This window comes from Peromyscus maniculatus, chromosome 2 (genome assembly GCF_049852395.1).
Source record: "Peromyscus maniculatus bairdii isolate BWxNUB_F1_BW_parent chromosome 2, HU_Pman_BW_mat_3.1, whole genome shotgun sequence".
Taxonomy (NCBI): Eukaryota; Metazoa; Chordata; class Mammalia; order Rodentia; family Cricetidae; genus Peromyscus; species Peromyscus maniculatus.
The window spans coordinates 4,977,856-4,998,034 of record NC_134853.1 but is presented as its reverse complement, the minus strand read 5'-3'; the positions used below and the strand labels follow the sequence as shown (position 1 = coordinate 4,998,034).

Here is a 20,179-nt window from a genome sequence, read left to right as displayed (position 1 = left end):
TGGGCTACAGAGAAAGAGACGAAGGAAGAGAGGGAGAGATAAAGAGAAAGAGAGAGTAAGATAGAAAGAAAGATAGGCTGAGATGTAGACAGACAGAAAAAAGAAAATAGAGATTTATACCTGCTAAATATTTATACATTTTACTTTTTTCACATACTGTCATATATGCCAATGTTTATTAAACTCGATGCATTTAGCCTTTGTCATCCATGTAGCAAAGTTTTCCTAAGTGGATAATGTTATTGAAAGGATGACAATAATGCTACAGTTATTTTAGATTGGTATAAAGTAGAGGTAGAAAGGAATTAAGGAGGTAAAACTTACTGAGAATTAGCAACATCTTGTTTACAGTGAAGTAAAAACTCAATACTACTTGAAGAAGTGAAAACAGTTTCCATGTGCACAATTCTCATGAACACAGAAATCACCCAAAAATACACAAATCAAAACTAGGGAACAATTATACACCATTAAGTGGGATTTACACAAGGAATGCAAAAATAAATTAATGTAATCCATTGTATGAATAGACTAAAAAACACCTACCTAATCCTGGCAGCATACAGGAAAAGAATTCAACAAAATGTAACATGAACTCATGAAAAAAAATGTTTTCAGTCAATGGGTACAAAAATGGAGTTCCTCCATGTGATTATATATAGCTAATATCATACTTGATTTTAAGAAACTATGATTTCCCATTAAAATCAGGAGCAAGAAAGATGACTCCACTTACTGCCTCTCCTTTGCAACTTTGTACTAGTAGTTCCCAGTAAGACAATCATAGAAGAAAAGAACATGAAAACAGACACATCAAAAAAGGAGTAAACTTTTGTGTACAGATAAGATTCTTAGCAACAGGAGGAAATCTAAGATTAACAACATTCTCTTGAGATTAATATATGTATATATCAAGGAAGCAAGAGACAGAGTTAATATTCAAAAAACAACTATTTCCCCATATATCAGCCATAAACAAATGAAATACAAAATTGAAAATGCACTACCATTTATACTAGCTGCCTCTAAAATGAAATATATATAAATATACTAAAATATGTACAAAATTTATGTGAGAAAAATAAAATTTCTGACAAAAAACTCAAAAACAAATTAAGAGCCAAATAAATGGGGAACTAGTCTGTGTTCATGGTTAGGAGGAGTCAATTACTGTCAAGATATTCTTCATTCCTGATCTGATAGACAGCTTTCATGAAATCTCAAATTCCAAGGTATTCATGGACATCAACAAAATGATTCCAAAGCTGACATGATGAGGAAAGGTACTGAGAACAACTAACACAGTGCTGAGGAAGAAGCGCAGAGGACAGGGACTGTCCAACCCCAGTATCACTCCACAGTTACAGAAATTGAGACAATGTGCAGGTGGGCAGAGCATGGAGAGCAGCTGAATGGAACCCCAGTCTAGAAATATGTCCACTATTCCCATGGGAGCTGCCAATGTACCCTTGACAAAGGAGCGGAGGCAACATGCTAGACCTTTCAGCCCGATTTTGGAACAACTGCACATGTACATATAAAAAGGAATCTTGGCACAGTGCTCACATCCATTCATAAGATTAATTCAAAGTAGGTAAAAAAAAAACTAAATAGAAATGTTTATGTAAATCCTAGAAGATAGCAGAGGAGAAAGCCAGGTGACCATGAGTGATGCCATTTTAGAAATATCACTAAGGGCACCGCCAATAAAAAATCTGACCATCTAGATTTTATTAAAACTCAAAATTTGAACTCCACAAAAGATGATGCCAGCACAATGTGAAGAGGAGCATCCAACTAGGAGAAAAATATCTGTGAAAGACACATTTGATAAAGAAAGGACTCTCTCAAACTATACAAAGAGCTCTGAAAATACAAAATAAGGAAACTATAAACTGGTTTTTAAATATCCACAGTAACATGGAACTGAAACCCACCAACTTGTTACCTGCAGAAAGTCATCTTCTATGAAAAACAAATTTATTTCACGAGGAGAGTAAGTAATCAACAGCTTGATACCATCAAGCTGTGTGAGGGAAAGTCTGAGAACACCCTATGCAGACTCACCCTAGAAAACAACCATGATGGCATCATCCCTGCAGATGTGACACCAGATCAATGAATGGGATAAGTGTATTTATAAGTAAGTTTTCATTTAAAAGTTGATGGTTCCACCTGTTTGGATTGCCTGTCTAACCCCTTCCACGTCTTTATCTTCCTTCAAATCTGTTTAAAAGCTGCTTCTATGGGAATCTTTCTCCAATTAGCCCTGAAAAGGCCACGTCACCCTCTTTGTTTATGAATCTTTATTTCTTCAGAGCACTTATCACATTCTACTTCTGTAGTCAATTCATCATTGTGTCTCATCTTGGTGTCAATATAATGGGCCCATGATATTTCATCCACTATGGTAGCCATAGCTTCAGATACAATGGTTGGTCCATATGTACCCATTCTTCCAATAACTACCATAAGATTAACAGTATCATGAGAAAGGAGACATTTTGCCATCACGTGCCCAGAAGTAAGTGGAAGGGAGCGGTTTCAGACACTGATCACAACCATGAGCTTCACGTGATGCTTGAGGATTTCAAACACTGATCACAGCCATGAGCTTCACGTGATGCTTGAGGATTTCAAACATGTCTCACTTTACCACCCAGCTCTGAGCTGAGGAAAGCTAACGGTTTCATTGGCACACTGATGGATGAGATCCAGGATTTGAACTCAGGTTCTAGATCAAAGTGAATGGTTTCTTTCCAGTTGACACTTCCTTCTCTCTGTCCTCTGTTCTGTCCCCAGAGGCATGCAGCCAACCTCTCTCTGTACTAGTCATGCAGACTTTATTAGCCATCCTGGCTCATCAGCTTCTACATAGGTGGAAAGACAAAACTACCTGCCATAAATTTTAACAAGCTCTAACTTATACCACTTAAGTAAGACTTGACGGACCTCAGGTAACGACTTACCTTTCACAATGAGAACTCTCTCCTATCATCATTTTGAATTTGCTTGAAAAGTCGATCTTAGATCATGGCCTACCCCTTTAAAAAGAAAGTAGATCCCACTGTCTGAAGAAATAAGGATGAATGCACACTGCAGCTCTCTCCCTGGTACAAAGCTAAAAAGCGCTTCTGGTTATGGTTTTATTGGTCCTGATTTATGGTTCTAAGTGGTATCTGGTTCCACTACGCTCTTTGTCGAGTATGCTTTCCCAGACTAAACTGCATGGTGTAAAACTTCCTGCCAGCCCCCAAAACTTATAAAAGCAAGATACTTCCCTTTGTTTTGAGGGTTACTCCGAAGGCTCCTCTGTCATCTCCAAACCACCCCTCTCATGGTGGCTTTATCTTTTTTCTTCTCACTATGACTGGGGGCTTCAGGCTCAGTACGAGAATGAGGCTTGAAAGAACTCAACAGAAATCCACCTCCCTAGACTCTCCCTCTAGTGCGCTGGTGCTGAAAGTGTGTACCTGACTAAACAATCTCTAAATGAAACTCCTTTCAGTTTTAAGACGAAGTTTCTCCTTCCCTTTAAGGCCCAGGTTATGTTGTTTTAATGATATTGTACCCTTCTAATCGATGTTCTCCTACTCAAGGCTGAACCATGGTCTCCAGGCTTTTATTCCTAAAACACTTCATTTCTGAATGACTATATGTCAACGCCCTTCCCAAAGCCACAATGGCTGCTCTTTCTTTATTTTTATGTTTAATAGTGGAGTCATGTGAAATTGATACTGGTGCTTTACTACAGAATTACCTTCGGAAGTCCAGGCTATGCTCCAAAGAGATGCATAAGGCACATTGATCACCACCACCACCAAAAGTACAGCCATATTTAAACCCTGTTTTTTAGAGGATTACAATTACCTTTAATGTTTGGAATGTGCCCAACACATCAATGTCTCTTACTGTGGATTAAAAAAAAATCACTCACAGAACTCATCATTGTGGTTCCCGTGCTTACTCAGTTGTCAAAAATGTCATTTTGAAACCACATAGGACAATGAATGCTCATGAGGGCTTATAGCTCCTCAAGCAGCATTTTAAAGAATGAACATTAGGTAACATCACAGAATCATCTTCTCAGCCTTCAGCAAAACTGTCCCTACTGCCTTCAAGTAAAACTACACAAACACAAGTAGAAGCCTCATAATTTATTTAAAATTTTGTTTTTAGTCAAAATTTACCACCTCTTGTCAGATAACAGTTCTTTCTTGTGTATCACTAACTTATACCTTCATATTCTTGCTTTTTCTTGTTCATAAGTGGAAATGAAAATTAGTGACAATTCTATTTTCTCAACCTTCATAAATTGATAGAAATAGTACCGATATTTTTAATTTTACAATCTCCACAGATCCCCTCACATCTAGTTCACTATGATTTCTCAGCTGAGTCACTCAAGAGCTTTCTAAGCAGCCTATGAGCTTCTGCCCTGTCCTCAGAATGGTATATATAACACAACAGCCAGAGGCATCCTTTTGGATATGTAATCCAGACCCTGTTGTTCACCCAGCAACCAGGACCATGGTGATATCTCAATCCCAGGAAGCCCTACATATTCCTGTCTCATACTCTGTTCTGTTCACTTGCTCTACCACAGCCAAAAAAGACTGGCTTGTTGCTCTAAGAACATGTCCTACATCCTCCTACCTGGGAGTGGAAGAAAGTCTAACACACTCTTCTCTCAATGTCTGATGGCTCTCTCTCAGCCCCCTTCAGAGCCCTGCTCACCTAGACCAGAGACCCTCCCCATCCTCTTAAGAGCACCTTTTACTCTACTCCTTTATCTTTATATTCTAATCTATTTTATTGTTACTTTTAACATCACATCAAATTAATTTGTTTTTCTGACCTGTCATTTTCTTTCCTCACTTCAATTTATAACCCACAGAAGACACCATCTGCTCAGTACTCCTTTGGACCTGATTCCCAGAATAGTGCTGGCAAGAAGTAAGCATTCAAATGAAGTTTTGGATGAGACAAACAAAGGAATGATGGTCATTATTTCATCAAACCATGGATTTGAAGTGAGCACATATTGAGTCTCTATCTAAATATTAACCACTGAGAAGGGGAATAAGAACATCTCTTATCTCTGAAGATACTTATCTCTTCTATCAAAAACATAGGCTCCACACACTTCTGAAAAACAGGAGGCACACAAACGTTTTTAAAAATAAACTGAAGATTTCATGGACAGGTAGATACCTTATTTTAAAAAACTTGTGACAAGATTGAAGTCATAGAAGAATGATGGTAATTTGGAAAAATTTAAAGACATGGACAGTAATCCATGAGTTCACTACGTAACAAGTACTGATACTCAAGTACGACATCTAAAATAGAGCCTCTGTCAACACTCATGTTGGAAAATGGATAAGTCAAAGGGACCCTTTTCAATCATTCAACTCATAGAACTCTATGCAAATGGACAGACAGTACCATCTGCTCCAGAAACACTCTACAAATATAGTTACTCACTTGCAACCAGTGGCTCCTCTTCTGATGGTCTGAAGAAAAAGGAGACTTTTTCCAAATCAAATAGAGCAACCAGTGTATCCTCCAGCATGGCCTGTTCATCTTTCTACAATTAAGGGAAAGAATCTATAAGATGACTGGACAATGTGCTGTCAGTTCCCATGGTGCAGTGGAAACCCAAAGCAGAATCATCACTTCTGTTTTATTCCATAGAAAGCACTAGTGCCAGCACCTGCCTGAGAACTCCTGGTCCAAAAGGAAATCAAGAAGTCCTACATAGTGACATCCTCCTTTAAATTTTTTTTTTAACAGAGCTGAGGACCGAACCCAGGGCCTCGTGCTTGCTAGGCAAGCGCTCTACCACTGAGCTAAATCCCCAACCCCAATATTTTTTTAATATTTAAATGATTATATACACAATTTTCAGACTAACTTGTAGATAGAATCTAATTATAATGATCTCATTTACAAATAATCTATGCTTTTGGCCTTTTACTTCTAAAAGCTCACAAAGTAACAGCTAAAAAGCAAAAAAAAATCTTTATTTTTAAGTTGAAAGCTACATTAAAGCACAGCCATTCTGTTCATAATAATTTATTCATTATTCAATTACTGCTTATTAGAATCAAGATAAAAGAAATTTCCATGTATAGATATATTTGTCTTCCAAAGGGCGTACATATAAATATCATGCTCACCTTACCAGCTTTGTGGAGTCCTTAGTCTAGAATATGAATAAACAACCCAATTCATTTCAACCATTTGTCTCATTTCTGTAATGAGATTTCCCATGCATAAAATAACAATCCTTTAAAAGCTCTTTCACTGCACTCAGCCTGCTTCAAAGCACAGTAAGCTTTGAGCAACTCGTTGAAGTATATGAAGCATGCTGAACTGCTTGAAAGGATAATTCATGTTATTCAGAAAACAAGGGCTGGGGCTGGAGAGATGGCTTAGCAGTTGAGAGCACTGGCTGCTCCTCCAGAGGACCCAGGTTCAGTTCCCAGCACCCACATGGCACCTCACTACTGTCAGTAACTCTAGTGCCAGAGGACCCAACACACTCACACAGACATACATGCAGGCAAAACATCAATATACATAAAATAAAAATAAACCATTTTTTTAAAATGAAAACAAATGCTATATTAAGAGATAATTCCTATGTGTAAGGTTAATTGTGTCATCATTATGAGCCTAAGTACTCTGTAGAGAATGTAGTAACTGCTAGGAAGAAGGCCAGAAGTGAGCACCAGAAGTGTGACGTCACTGAGATACACACACAAGCGTGTGGGTGCTTAGACACCCATGGAGGCTAGAGGTGGATGCCAGGTGTTCTGTTCTCTCTCTTTTCACCTTCGGGACAAGGTCTGTTATTGAATCTGCAGCTGGCCTAAACAGCAAGTTCTAAGGACCTTCCTTCCTATCTCTCCCCTTTACAAAATTAGAGTTATAGGCATGCAAGAAAGCAAAGCAGTTTCATTGCTGGTGTTTGGTTGGTTTTTGGTTTTGGTTTTGATGTGAAACATGTGGGTGCTGAGGATTCAAACTCAGGCACACACAGCAAGAGCTCTTACCCACTGAGCCATCTCCCCAACCTCCTAAACCCCTTTTGAAACAGCAGAAAGAAAAGTACCTACCACCTGGAAGTTTATGGCAGGACTGAAAAAGAATCACCCTTTTTCTGATGTCAAGGAATAGAGTTAGGAGAAATGTTCCAAACATCTCAGCCTCTGCACACAGCAATGTGAGCCATGCTGTTTCCGTGACTGTGATGGAACTAGGGGACAGCTGGCTGTGCCTACAGCTCTGGATAGCACAGTCCCTGGGTGGCTGCAGCTCTCAGAGACCCATAGTCACAGGTGAGCTGTGCTTTGTTTTATTTATTTATTGGTTATAATTTAATTTCAACATGTCTCCCTTGCCCTTTCTCCCTCTGATCCTCCCAAGTACCCTTCCCCACTCTCCTTCAAATTCATGGCCTCTTTTTTCAGTCAATACTATTGCATGCCAATGTACATACATATATACTCCTGAATATAAAATGTTTGGTCCATTTGACGCTATTTGTATGTACATTTTCTGGACTTTTTTTTTGTTTGTTTTTTGTTTTTTGTTTTTCAAGACAGGGTTTCTCTGTGTAGTTTTGGTGCCTGTCCTGGAACTCACTCTGTAGACTAGGCTGGCCTCAAACTTAATCTGCCTGGCTCTGCCTCCCGAGTGCTGGGATTAAAGGCCTGGCTTCTTTGCATTCTTAATACAGAGGTTCCCTTGAATTTTTTTTCCAGTAAACTGTGATTGAAAAATCAGTTACTGAAATAAATTTAAAGGCCAGTTTTTAGGAGGAGCACAGTTTCATTGAGATGTATAACTCACAGAATATGCAATTCACCTAGTCAAAATACATAGCTCAACATCTTTGATGCATGTGGAGCGGAGACACTTCTGTCATCATCTAATTGTAGAATATTTTCACCATCTCCAAAGGAAACTGAGCATCATTAAGCATTCTCCCCGGGACATCTACCTGAGCTCTTAGCTCCAGGCAATCAGATGTCTACTTTGATCTCTGAAATGTATCCATCCATTCAGCATGTTTCATCTCAGTGGAAGCAAACTGTGTTCTCTGTTGCCAGGATAGTTTCCTTAGGATTGTGTTTCCAAGATTCATATACAATCTAGCATTCATCAGTGCTACAAATTGTCTATGCCTGAATAAGATTTTATTATATGAAACACAGCATTTAACTTATGCTGTGTAAGTTTATCATCCACTGATAAACACCTGAGTTGCTAACAGTCTTTATGTATTTTGGGTAACACTGACAGGACTATTTGACACAGGTTCTTAAGTGAATAGAAGTTTGGGTTTCCACTGGATATTACCTAAGGATTATGTCTTGAAGAACTGGCAAGCTGTTTTCCAAAGATGTTGCATCATTTCACATTCCTGTAACTCATTTCTCAGGATTATAGTTTCTACAGATCCTCACCAACACTGGTTACTGTAGAGGGCTCTTTCTTTGTGCTTTGAGTTACATTTCTCTAACGGCAGCTGATACTGATTATCTGCCATGTACTTTTATATCTATCTTCTAGGACAGTATCTACTCAAATCCTTTCCCCACTTTAAATTAGATTTTTTTTTTTTGATTTTTGAGACAGAGTTTCTCTGTGTAACTTTGGTGCCTGTCCTGGATCTCAATCTGTAGACCAGCCTGGCCTCTAACTCACAGAGATCCACCTGGCTCTGCCTCCTGAGTGCTGGGATTAAAGGCGTGTGCCACCATCGCCAGGCCTTAAATTAGGCCATTTTTTAAAAAATAACTATTGAGTTTCAAGGGTTCTTTATACATTCTAATCTACGCAATTCATTGCCTCTATGACTTGTAAATATTTTCTCCTAATCTTGGAAAGTTAAAACAAAATTAAGCTTAAGTCAAAGCTGCAGCAACTGACTAGATATCAGAAACTTTAAATAAAGAAAAAATAGAATAGAAATGGAATCTCACTCATGCATTCATTCATTCATTCATTCATTCATTCCTCAATCAACAAATACTGCTACTCTGTCAGGAAGTAGCCTGGCTATCATACATAATTTACATTGGATATGCTATGGCTTTTGTTTTTGGTATTTCAAGACAGGGTTTCTCTGTGTAGTTTTGGTGCCTGTTCTGGAACTCACTCTGTAGACCAGGCTGACCTTGAACTCACAGAGATCCGCCTGGCTCTGCCTCCTGAGTGCTGGGATTAGAAGCATGCACCACCGCTGCCTGGCTGGACTTTATTTGTAAACACTTTGCCTAAAGTATCTTACTTTAAATTAACCAAATAACTAATTTATTGCCCCAAGACATCAAGAAGTGAATAGGAAAAAAAGAAGTGCATAGAATCTTTTCTAAATAATCTACTTCTGTATCTCTTAGCTACACTGAGATAGATGCCATTACCTTATCATTCCAGAATCTTCTATGAATGTACAGTACAACCATCACCTCCCTACCCAACAGTGTGAAAAATGCTATTTTGCTATATTAACACGTCTCTATTTGTTTTCAACCTATGTTACTTGGTAGCTACATTTTCCACTTGAACTTTAGTTAGCAGATGAAACAGGCTCTCATGTTCCAAATCAGAATTCCATTTAATGAGCTCTCAAAATGTTTATGTTCATAAAATCAGAGATTTGTGCAGTAGTATATCACAAAACTACAGAAAGTCTCCGTGAAAACCTCCAAAGGTCTCTGTTTTTCAAATGGTTCGAGATCCTTTTTTTCATTTTTCTGCATGCTTAAGTATGGCCTTGTCTACTGCAGCTGCTGCAGTGTTCTGTCTATGGGAAGCACTCATCCAAAGGAAGAGCTGAAATGGTTTAGCCCGTGCGAATCTGAAACAGCCTGCCAGACAGTAGCTGCTCTGTGAAGCAGATTATCAGCCTCGGCGAGAGCTCAGGTATCTGGGAAGCTGTTACTTCTGGCCTGAGTGGATTTATCAAAAACCCACTTTCCTCTCGTGACTTTTTCCAGTCAGTGCTCCAGCATCTAAGAATTACTAACATTGGAGTCTCTCTCCCAGCTTTTAGCAGCCAGAGACAAGGTATAAAGTCAGAAAAGAGGAAATACACCACACATTCTTATTAAAACCTGAATGATCATAGGGGGAAAATTCCCTTTAAAATCGTCGAATGATTACGAAGGTGACAATGAGGGAGAAATGGCCAACTACTCCATATTTGGTAATGTGAGCAGATAGGTTACAGCTGGTATAGACAACAGGAGTCATATTCCTTACCAAATTTGGTGACAGAAGTGACTGGAAGTGAAAAAGAACACCTGCATTTGCAATCTGGTCCAGCCACCTTCTGCTGGCTTCCCACGTCTCCATTTCATTCTCCTTGCTGTTGTCAAACATCTGGTTTAAGGCAGCCATGAGCTGCTCAGAGAAGGCACAGACAGTGGCCACGAGACTCTGGCAGAAAACCATGTCTCTCCGGAGCTGAGTTTCACTGTCTGTGATTGAAAAGAACACAAAGGAAGCTTTCAAACGTTGCAACAGCCAGGTGTGATGGCACAGATTTTTAATCCCAACACAGATCTCTGTGAGTTCAAGGCCAACCTGGTTTATATGGTGAGTTCCAGGACAGGCAGGAATACATAGAGACACCCTGTCTCAAAAATACAATACAGAACAAAAAAATGCTGCAGAGACCACCACCGGCATGGCACTATGACTGTAAGAGAACAGTAGTAGTACACATACTTGGGCACTAAGCAACAGCACTCTGATTGGACTTAAAACCCACTCAGCATGAAGGAAAGCATGCTGTTACTAGAAACCTAGCCAACAACCCAGAACTAGGGAAGTCGTGGGTCTTGGAGAACATAAACTGCCACCTTATTAAAGCAACCTAATCCCTAACTGCATTCTAAATGTCCCTATGCCCACAGAGAAGTGTAGTATTCACTCCTCATGAAGGAAACTTCTCTTTGCAGCGAACAGAGACCATTACAGAAAACCACAACCAATCAAAAAACAGAGTTGTGGAGCTTAGTCCCAAAGGATACATCTACAAAACAACTCCTGCTTGGAAGTTTCGGGGAACACTGTGGGAGAGGGAATAAAAAGTCTGTTAAGAGCCAGGGGATCAAGGAGTTTGCTGTGAGATTGTACCTTCTAGTAATGGCAGAAACCACATCCATAAAGGCTCACTGACATGACTGTCTAAGCATGAGCTAAACAAAGACAGCAATAGGCATGCCCAAGTGGATGGGGGGGGGGGAACCAATGAGGCCTCAACTCTACACAAAGAGCTCCAGACAACTAAAGAATAATGGCAATGGGAGAAATAGTCTTCCCCGTGGAAGAGCACACCAATTCGCTATCCAATACCAAATGGTCAGCCCCAAAAATATGCATGTAAGTAACAACATACTGAGCAAGTTGCATTTATGTATTCAAGAACATGTATCTGCAGATATCTATACATATATGTATGTGACAACAACTAATGAAAAAAGTCCATGACTTTGAAAGAGAGCAAGGAGTATAGAGAGGAGGGTTTGGAGGGAGAAAAGAGAAGAGAGAAATGACGTAATTATAATTGCAAAAAGAATGTTGCAGAGTGAAAACCATTTTTTTTTTTTTTTTTTTTTTGGAGGCAAGGTCTCTCTGTAGAGCTCTGACTACCCTGGAACTCACTGTGAAAGACTAGGATGGCCTTGAACTCACAAAGATCCACCTGACTCTGCTTCCGAAGTGCTAGGAGTCAAGGTGTGCACCACTGCACCCAGCTTGAAAATGAATTATTAAGCATATACCAAGGCTAGTGTTTAATTTTCTCACTTAAGGGGAAAGGGTTGAGTTTCTTTAACAGCAAATTTTTCTAGAATTCTTTTAATGAGCTTTAAACATTAGCCTAGATCAGAAATGTTTAAAGAAGTCTCCTTGGATTGGGAAGGGGGTGCTGTGAAATGCTGGCCCCTGAACTTGACATGGTTGTTGTACACAACAGACCACAGAAGCTATGAGCACATACATGAGACCTGCACAGAATGAAGCCAGTCCAAAATCCAAGCATGTAAGAGGAAAGGGCTCAACAGACCGACCCTACTGCTAGCTGACAAGCTACTGAGAGCTGATGGCTGTTCAGGGAGAGAGAGGCCCATTTTAGGAGTGTGGTCACTGATAGGTTCTCTGTGCCCTAATGGACAACCCTGTGCCCATATGCACATGGACAGTAATAATTCAAGTCGGTGGGCTAAAAATAATAAGAATGAGAAAATAAAATAAATAAGGAAGACATGAAATTGGGAAGGAGATGTGATCAGAGGTCCTGGAGGATACAGAATAGGGGAATAAGGGACATAGATGATCAAGTACATTAGGTATATATATGCAAATTCCAATGAATAAAAGTTAAAATTAAAAAGTCCTTCATAAACACGGTGACTCTATTTTGTAATCATTAATTTATTTTATAAGAACTTGAGGAAAAATACAAAACTTTCTTATTCATATTTTTACCTTATATGACACAATTTTTATTTGCTAAAAAGACTCAAAGTCTAACTATACAGTTTGTGCTGACAAACTGAATATTGTTAAAATTTTTAAAATAATCACCTTCAAAACCTACCCAAATATTAATGCATGTCGAGAGAGCACATTTGCTGGCCAACTAACTGCCTGTACTAGTAAACAAATATGCACCTCATGAATCACTCATTCAGTATCTTGGGTAGTAAATATGTCTACATTTATAAGACTGTGGATGTCTATATTTTCCCTGATACCTAATAAATTTAATTTTAACATAAATTGATTTTAATATGTTTAGGGGAAGTACTATCCAACAGTTGAGTAGGTTTTGCTAACTCTGAAGGTATTCTTTCCCTGTGAACTACCTCTGCAGGGCTTGTTTATTAATGAAGATGATAGACATCTGGGACTCATTTGGCATCAGTACAGACTCCAGCCTACATAACCTTCAGGCCCTACTTTTGGCATGGGGTGAAATCCATGTGCAAAATAATCTCCCCATCGAAGTGGGCTGAGTATTTTGAGAGCTTAAAGAACCCTGTGAAGGGAATACCTAATACTGGCAGTGGTGTAAAATATAAAGATAAATGATGTCTTTAACACTGAACTCCCATTTTATTGACAGAGACATCATTTTTAAGTCATTTACAAAGAATATTGAACATTTGTCTTTAATTACCATCGAAATCATGTTTCCACACAATACAGTTGCTTTGTGTTAATTTTAATGTTAGGACCATTCACTCTTGACATTTTTCTTAGAAAACAGATTAAATAGTAAAATATCCAATATTATATTTAAAATATTCATTTATTAGTTTTAACTACATGAATGGTCTCCTTTGGTAGACCAAAAGGGTTGAATATGCTAATTCCATAAGGTTAACATATTAATTTAACCAACATGTGTACGTTAGATATCTCCCTCCAATAATTCTATACCATGGCCCTGTGCTGCTAAATGGGAAAGATGTTTGGCAGGTATCTATCCAACATGAAAACTGGGAATAAACTTTACTAAAGTCTCAAGAGAGAAGCAAAACACCAGTTTTGAGTTGTACAAATCTAACAGAGTAGGCATTCAACAACTGTCTACTGAATGAGTGAACAGAAACAATGAAGCATGGGTGCTGACTAATGAATGGAAATGCAGGAGCTCATGCTCACTTCCTGGAATGGTGGATTTAGTTTAACTGAAGAGCCAAACACGAAGCCTGTGAGCTCAAACATGAAATCAGGAGCGGGCCGTCCCTCTTCTCTGACAGTCTTACTTTGCTTTTTAGAAGTCCTAGAGCAAAAAAGAAAACCTGAATAAACTTAAAAAAAATACTCAGGAACTGTTATAGGAATAGTCTTACCTAAACCTGAGAATAATTTAATAAAATAAAATTAGGAAGAAATTGCTAATATCAAAAGTGGGAAGTCATCATCTAGGGAGGAGAGAGTCCGGCTCCTTTATCAGCATGAATAGAACTCACAAGAGTTAGTAACTGTACTGCTAGTAAAAACAATGATGTTCAAAGTGCTTCTGAAAAGAAATTCTTAAATTTTATTTTTTGTATCTCCCCAATACTTAGACACTTCATCTCCTCTCTCTTACTATATTCTTTATACATGTAAGCCAACTTTCATTCAATCATTATCAAATCTGAAGAGATCACAATTAACATTCATTAATCTTTCTAACACAAAAGTGTTGATAACTCCAAATATACATTGTTCTTGCTCACTGATTCATTTTTAACATTGAATATCCCATGAGAATAAAGCATAGTATCAATTATTGAAGTAGGAGGAGCCCCAGTCAGAGCCTTGGCCACATTTCTAGCCATAATAGAATAACAGAGGTAGAAATACAACAGTGGCATTTGAATTTTAAGCTAATGAATTTTTAAATTAAAGATACTAAATAAATGCTCATTGCTTTATAGGGTGATAGTCACCACTTGGCTCTTTTGAGCAGACTTCATAAATATATTCCCACTTGATATTCACAGTTTCTCAATGTCACATTCCCCTCCTCTCATCCCACAATGCAGCAAGATTTTAAAACTGTAACAAAACAAAGAAGTGTGGGTGCACAGACCTATACTGAGCCTTGCAGTTAAACTCAGCACCCCTCAAACATTAAATGCCTTGCTAAATGGCCTCACAGCCCATATTTTATTTCTATGCCTCATTAGACAGAAGGACAGATAATCCACAAACTTTAATGCAGTGTTTAACAATCAATGCATTAAAAGATTGGACAAATTTGAATTATTGAAATACTAAAGACTGTGAAATTTTCTCTGTCTCAGGAAATATGGTGAACTTATTCTGCCATCACAGACCCAGGACATCTCTCTCTAAGATGGATAATTGAAAGCACTCTGAGAGTTTTCCCCACCCCCCATTGGATTATTAGTGCATCAAGACCAGAAGTGGTATATCACATGAATTATACCATAGACTTTAGAGGCAATCAATGAGCATTCAGCTAGTGTCTTAAGGCACAGGATTTGGACCTGGGCATATAACTCAGCAATAGAGTGCTTCCCTGGAATAAACAAGAAAAAGGCTTTGGATTCAATCCCTAGTACTGGAAGAAAAAAAGAACTAAGACAAGATTCATTTCTACTTCCTAATTCAGAGGTCTCTAATAAAGACAAACAGAATTTTAGAAAGCACAGCAGTTCTGAACAAAATGCATCTAATAGGCTTATTAAAGTTGCAGCTCCTCTTTTCTTAGCACCTAGCAGTGCTTGGCACTGAATGGGAACCTGGTTGTGTTACTGAGCAGTATGATAGAGAAATGAACCGAAATCTGTTTCCTGCCAACAAAAACATACACTCTTTTCCTTTAAATTCAAAATTCCCCAATGTCCTTCTGTACCAAAGCTCTTCTCACTTCCCAGTCTTATAAAAAATAAAAATAAAAAAGAACTTCAGCAAGCATCTGAACAACTATACCCAGCTTCTAGCAAGAGAAGGTTTGTGTGACAGCTTGCTAATTATTTTGGTAGAGTAAAACTTTTCTTGTAGTAGGAATATATTTGAAAAAAATGGTTTTGTTGCTATAAAAAGATTCAATTTCCTTTTGATACTTCAGTTCCTACTGTACTCACCTTCTATAAACACCTAACAAATGCAATACTTCATGTAATCTCAGCTATTTACAAGTCTAAGTGCCTTAATTTACTGCTCAAAAGAGAACACAGAAGGGGACAGCGAGATACATAGAGATATTGATGGGCATTATGCTGACACAGACATGGTAGGGGACAAAGAAAAACAAGCAAAGACATGAAAACTAAGACTTCACAGACTAGGGACGGTAGTAATGGCACAGCTGGGCAATGGCTGTCTACCGAGGAAGAAGCAATCTCCTCCACAGATGAGCTCCCACACAGTGTCCAATCCCAAGTGGTCAGCCTTGGATACACATACATACAAGCAAATCTAAACGGCCTCAGTAGATTATATATAGGTGTGTATGTCTATATATATATGTATATGTATGCAACAATAATAATGCAGGAAAAGATCACAGATTTGGGAGGGGGTACACAAGAGCTGGAAGAGGGAGCAGAAGGAGTGATATAATGCTTATGTATAAAGTTCTTAAAAAGCAAAACACACACACACAAAAAGAAACTATTAAAAATCCCTAAAAGTCCCAAACCAGAGAAACAGAACTTTTATCTTTGACTTCTTTTTTTTTTGTTTTGTTTTGTTTTGTTTTGTTTTGTTTTGTTTTGTTTTGTTTTTTTGTTTTTCGAGACAGGGTTTCTCTGTGTAGCTTTGAGCCTTTTCCTGGAACTCACTTGGTAGTCCAGGCTGGCCTCGAACTCACAGAGATCCGCCTGGCTCTGCCTCCCGAGTGCTGGGATTAAAGGCGTGCGCCACCACCGCCCGGCTTATCTTTGACTTCTAATAAATATGGAATATTTCCAAAAGATTAACAAGAAGGGTTAAGTAGAACATTTAGCAGATATGGTCTATCCTTTTCTAATGAAAAACATAATTTCACAGGCAAAATGACAGCATAATTTGACTTTTGTTTAAATGCCATCCCATATATAAAAGGGAAGGGTGAGTGAAAAAAATAACAGAAAGAACCATAAGTAGAAAAAAAATAAAAAGAAGAAAAAGAAGCTGCTGCCAGCTGGATGTGGTGTCATCTGCCTACAATCCCAGTTGGGTGTGGTGTCACCTGCCTATTATCATAGTTGGGTGTGATGTCACCTGCCTGCAGTTTCAGCCCACAGGAGGCAGAGCCAGGAGGATCCCAAACTTCAGGCTGGGCTATAACCTGAAGTTTGAGGCTATCTTGGGCTATATGAGACCCTATCTCAAAATATACACATAAGCACACACAAACACCACAACCATATACTGAAGCAGCCATTTGAACACTGAAGAAAGCTAGGCAATCCAGGACCAATTTGGAACTAGCGAAGCTAGTTTGAAAATTCCAAAGTGCCTTTTGCCATTTCTTAAATTTACTCACTGGAGACTATTTTGGTGAACCATCATGATATCAAAGATCTGAGTTGAATGAACACCATCTACTAGTTATTATTATCCTCCCAGAACATATGTATTCTCTTTAAAAATGTGGAAACAACAATAGTTGTCCCTGATGAAGTTTATAAAAATGAATCTATGAAATGTGTCGTTAGAATAGTTCAAAAATGTAAGATTTTCTGCTGTTGTTACTGTTATTAATTAAAGAACAAGGCACAAACTAACCAATCAATTAACTAAAAGCCCCTTTGTTAGACTCTACTCATTCATTCATCACCAAAATTTTCCAAGTTAGTAGGCTCTAAAATTGCCACAAATTACACCCTATCTTTATTTACTTAGTTGCAATATAATTTTGAGAGTCCCGCCTTCAAAAGAAAAATCCCAAGACAGGTGTGGCAGCATTTTCCAAATATTCAAATGGTTGAGGCTGGAGGATCACGTCAGCTAAGGAGTTCAAGGCTAACTTGGACAACTGAGTGAGAAGCTGGCTCTTAAATCTTAATAGAGTAAATAAATACATCACAAGCCAGTAAAGGCCCTGTTGCATTGGAACCAGCTACTGGGTGCCATGGTGCGCAGACCATGCCGAGCTCTTTCACACTTCCACAGTATCTACTTCCTGAATGCTGGCTTTGTGAGTGTGTGCCATCACACTACGCTGGGCATGCAATCAAGGAGGGCTTCCTGACTGTTAGATGGGCATTCAAGCACGGGAGCTACATTCTCAGACCATCCATCACTCTTACATTCTTACAACACCAATCTGGGGAACATTTGTGACAGCTACCACTTTGGGTAGTTGTTGATGGTGAAAATAAGTAGTGCTGGCTTTGAGGGGGTGAACACCCTGCTATCTGTAGTTGTCCTTTGGCATTACTGCTGGTTATGTCAACACTCCTAATAATGGATGGTAGAAGGGCTTTAATGTAAGATCTATAAATATCTTATATATATTTTATATAAATCCTTGGTCATAAACAACGATTAGATGGTCTCATGACAAATACCATATTCACACACCAACTATTCCCTTTACCACAGCCTACACTCTTTCTCCCTGTTGAGGGGAGGGACCGATGTGCAAGCCAAGCGAGGTCTGAACCTGTGATGCTCCCTCTTCATTGGCTTCCCGGATGCTGGAGTTGCCTGCTTCCATGCCCGCTTCCTCTTTCTCTTAGTAATGAGACAGTTTTAATATGTGTTTATATGTATTTTATATGTACTTATAATCCAAAATGAGCTTAAGCTTTTGTGTTCTTATTAAAATACTTAAATACATTGAAGAAAATCTTTCCAGTACTTTAGAGAAGGCAGGAGTCACAGCCCCATTTACTTCTCCGAGTGGCAGAAGGCATTGATTTTCTATTTTAAGACCTTTATGATCCTGGCCACACTGCTTCAAATAGCAAAAATAGGGTAAAATATTACCTGAGTTTTCAAGGAGAGCCAGCAGTATCCGACACTTCACCTCTGCAAAGAAAGAGAGCACACTTATTAACTGTCCACTCTGCTTCTGCAACACATATGACATTGTATCCTGGTAGTAAATGATATTAGGTAATCAAAATGCCATTTACTTGACATTCTGCTATTGCCCATCTGCTTAGATAAATGCTATCAACTGCTCAAGATGCTAGAACATCTTCCAATTCTGAATTACACTATAGAACACCATTCAAATACTGCCCAATTCTAGGTTATCCTTGGCTACTTTAGCTTATATGCTATTCCCTAACATATGTATTATAAGCTGTGTTGCTAAGCTGTGGAAATAATAGTTGCTACTATAACTAAAAATTTTAAATACAAATGCATGAATATACATTAATATACTCTACTATTCCATCCCACACAGGGCCAATCACAAATATTTGACAAGTACATATTACTTTCGTACTTATCACTGTGTCCATTGACTTCTAATAGTAAAGAGTTCCTTCTATTTAATCAAGATTATGGGATGTAAAAAAGAGTTACAAATCATCCTGTTCTATGTATGATAGTTGTGAAGAGAGGGAGTGGACTCTGATCAGAAATACAGTCAACATTTCAAAGGGCAGTGAATTTTACAAACACGACTGCAAAAACAGATTTCAGAGGCAAGCAAGCACACTCAACTGAAAACCAATTTGTTTACTCTAGCTTTACGGCATTAGAAAACTTAAGAATTTCTTTTAGTCTCAGCTCATTTATAGATCATACTTTATCTATATAATGGCCTGTGTTAGGAAAATGAACAGGAAATATACGTAAGGTCTTTGCAAGTTTTTTAAAGTGCTGTATATTCATGAAGAGTGCTACTACTCTAACCTAGAGCTGGCTGAAGCTGATAGAGACTCCACAATGACAAAATGCTTCACAGAAACTTAAGTTTAGACCACCAGGGAGAAGGAACTTAGGTGGGAATAGTGCCAGCAAAGAAATATATCAGAAAATGAACAACATATCTAATTATCTCATTAAGACACTAGGATTGGGCCACAATTATGAAGTTGACATGAAAAATAGCTTATAATATTAGATTGATGAGTTTAGACTCATCTGGGAGACATCACTACCAGGCTCTGGGATAGAAGAATGTACCATGAACAATTCATTTAAAAGAAAATCTGGCAACAGTGTGTACAGATCAGAAAACATGGAGAGAAGGATAGAAAATTTTCAGCATTATGAAGGCAAGGTATGTAAAACTGAAAAACAAAACGTGCCTTATGATACTGGGACAAATACAGACAAAAAAGAAAACGTAGGTTTCTGGGAGACAAATAGTAGATCTTTAAAAGAATGTCATTTTAAAGGAAAAAAAAAAGAAGAGAAAATGTCACCATTTACAAATCATGTGAAACACCCCCTCGTGGAGGGAAGGTGCTCATTAAACTCACAGGAAACCTAGCAGATTCAGGAAGCTCAGGAAAATGAGGAGATGCACAGGAAAATGAGAAGATGGTTGTGTCAGCAGGAAACAGCTGCAGAGGGGCAAGGAGACTTCTCAGTCATGTGGCTGCCTGAGAACTGTGCAAGGAGCACACACACTGATGCAGCCATCTTAAGCCATCACACATGTTGGGATGGACTTTCTGGTGATTACCCACAGGCTGTGAGTAGTCACCCTTCACCTCTGCTCCTGTCAGTTACCCCTCAC

The 20,179-nt window shown here is 38.5% G+C and overlaps 1 protein-coding gene across 1 annotated transcript in view; it reads right to left on the bottom strand.

Moving 5' to 3' along the window:
* The window catches only part of Prex2 (phosphatidylinositol-3,4,5-trisphosphate dependent Rac exchange factor 2), a 299,642-nt gene that overhangs the window by 90,726 nt on the left and 188,737 nt on the right, over positions 1–20,179 (bottom strand). The window contains exons 31-33 of the mRNA XM_006974690.4: positions 18,466–18,507; positions 10,279–10,496; positions 5,488–5,590 (exon numbers count right to left, since the gene is read on the bottom strand). Of these exons, the coding sequence (XP_006974752.2) occupies positions 5,488–5,590; positions 10,279–10,496; positions 18,466–18,507 (363 nt within the window). The remainder of the gene's footprint in view (positions 1–5,487; positions 5,591–10,278; positions 10,497–18,465; positions 18,508–20,179) is intronic.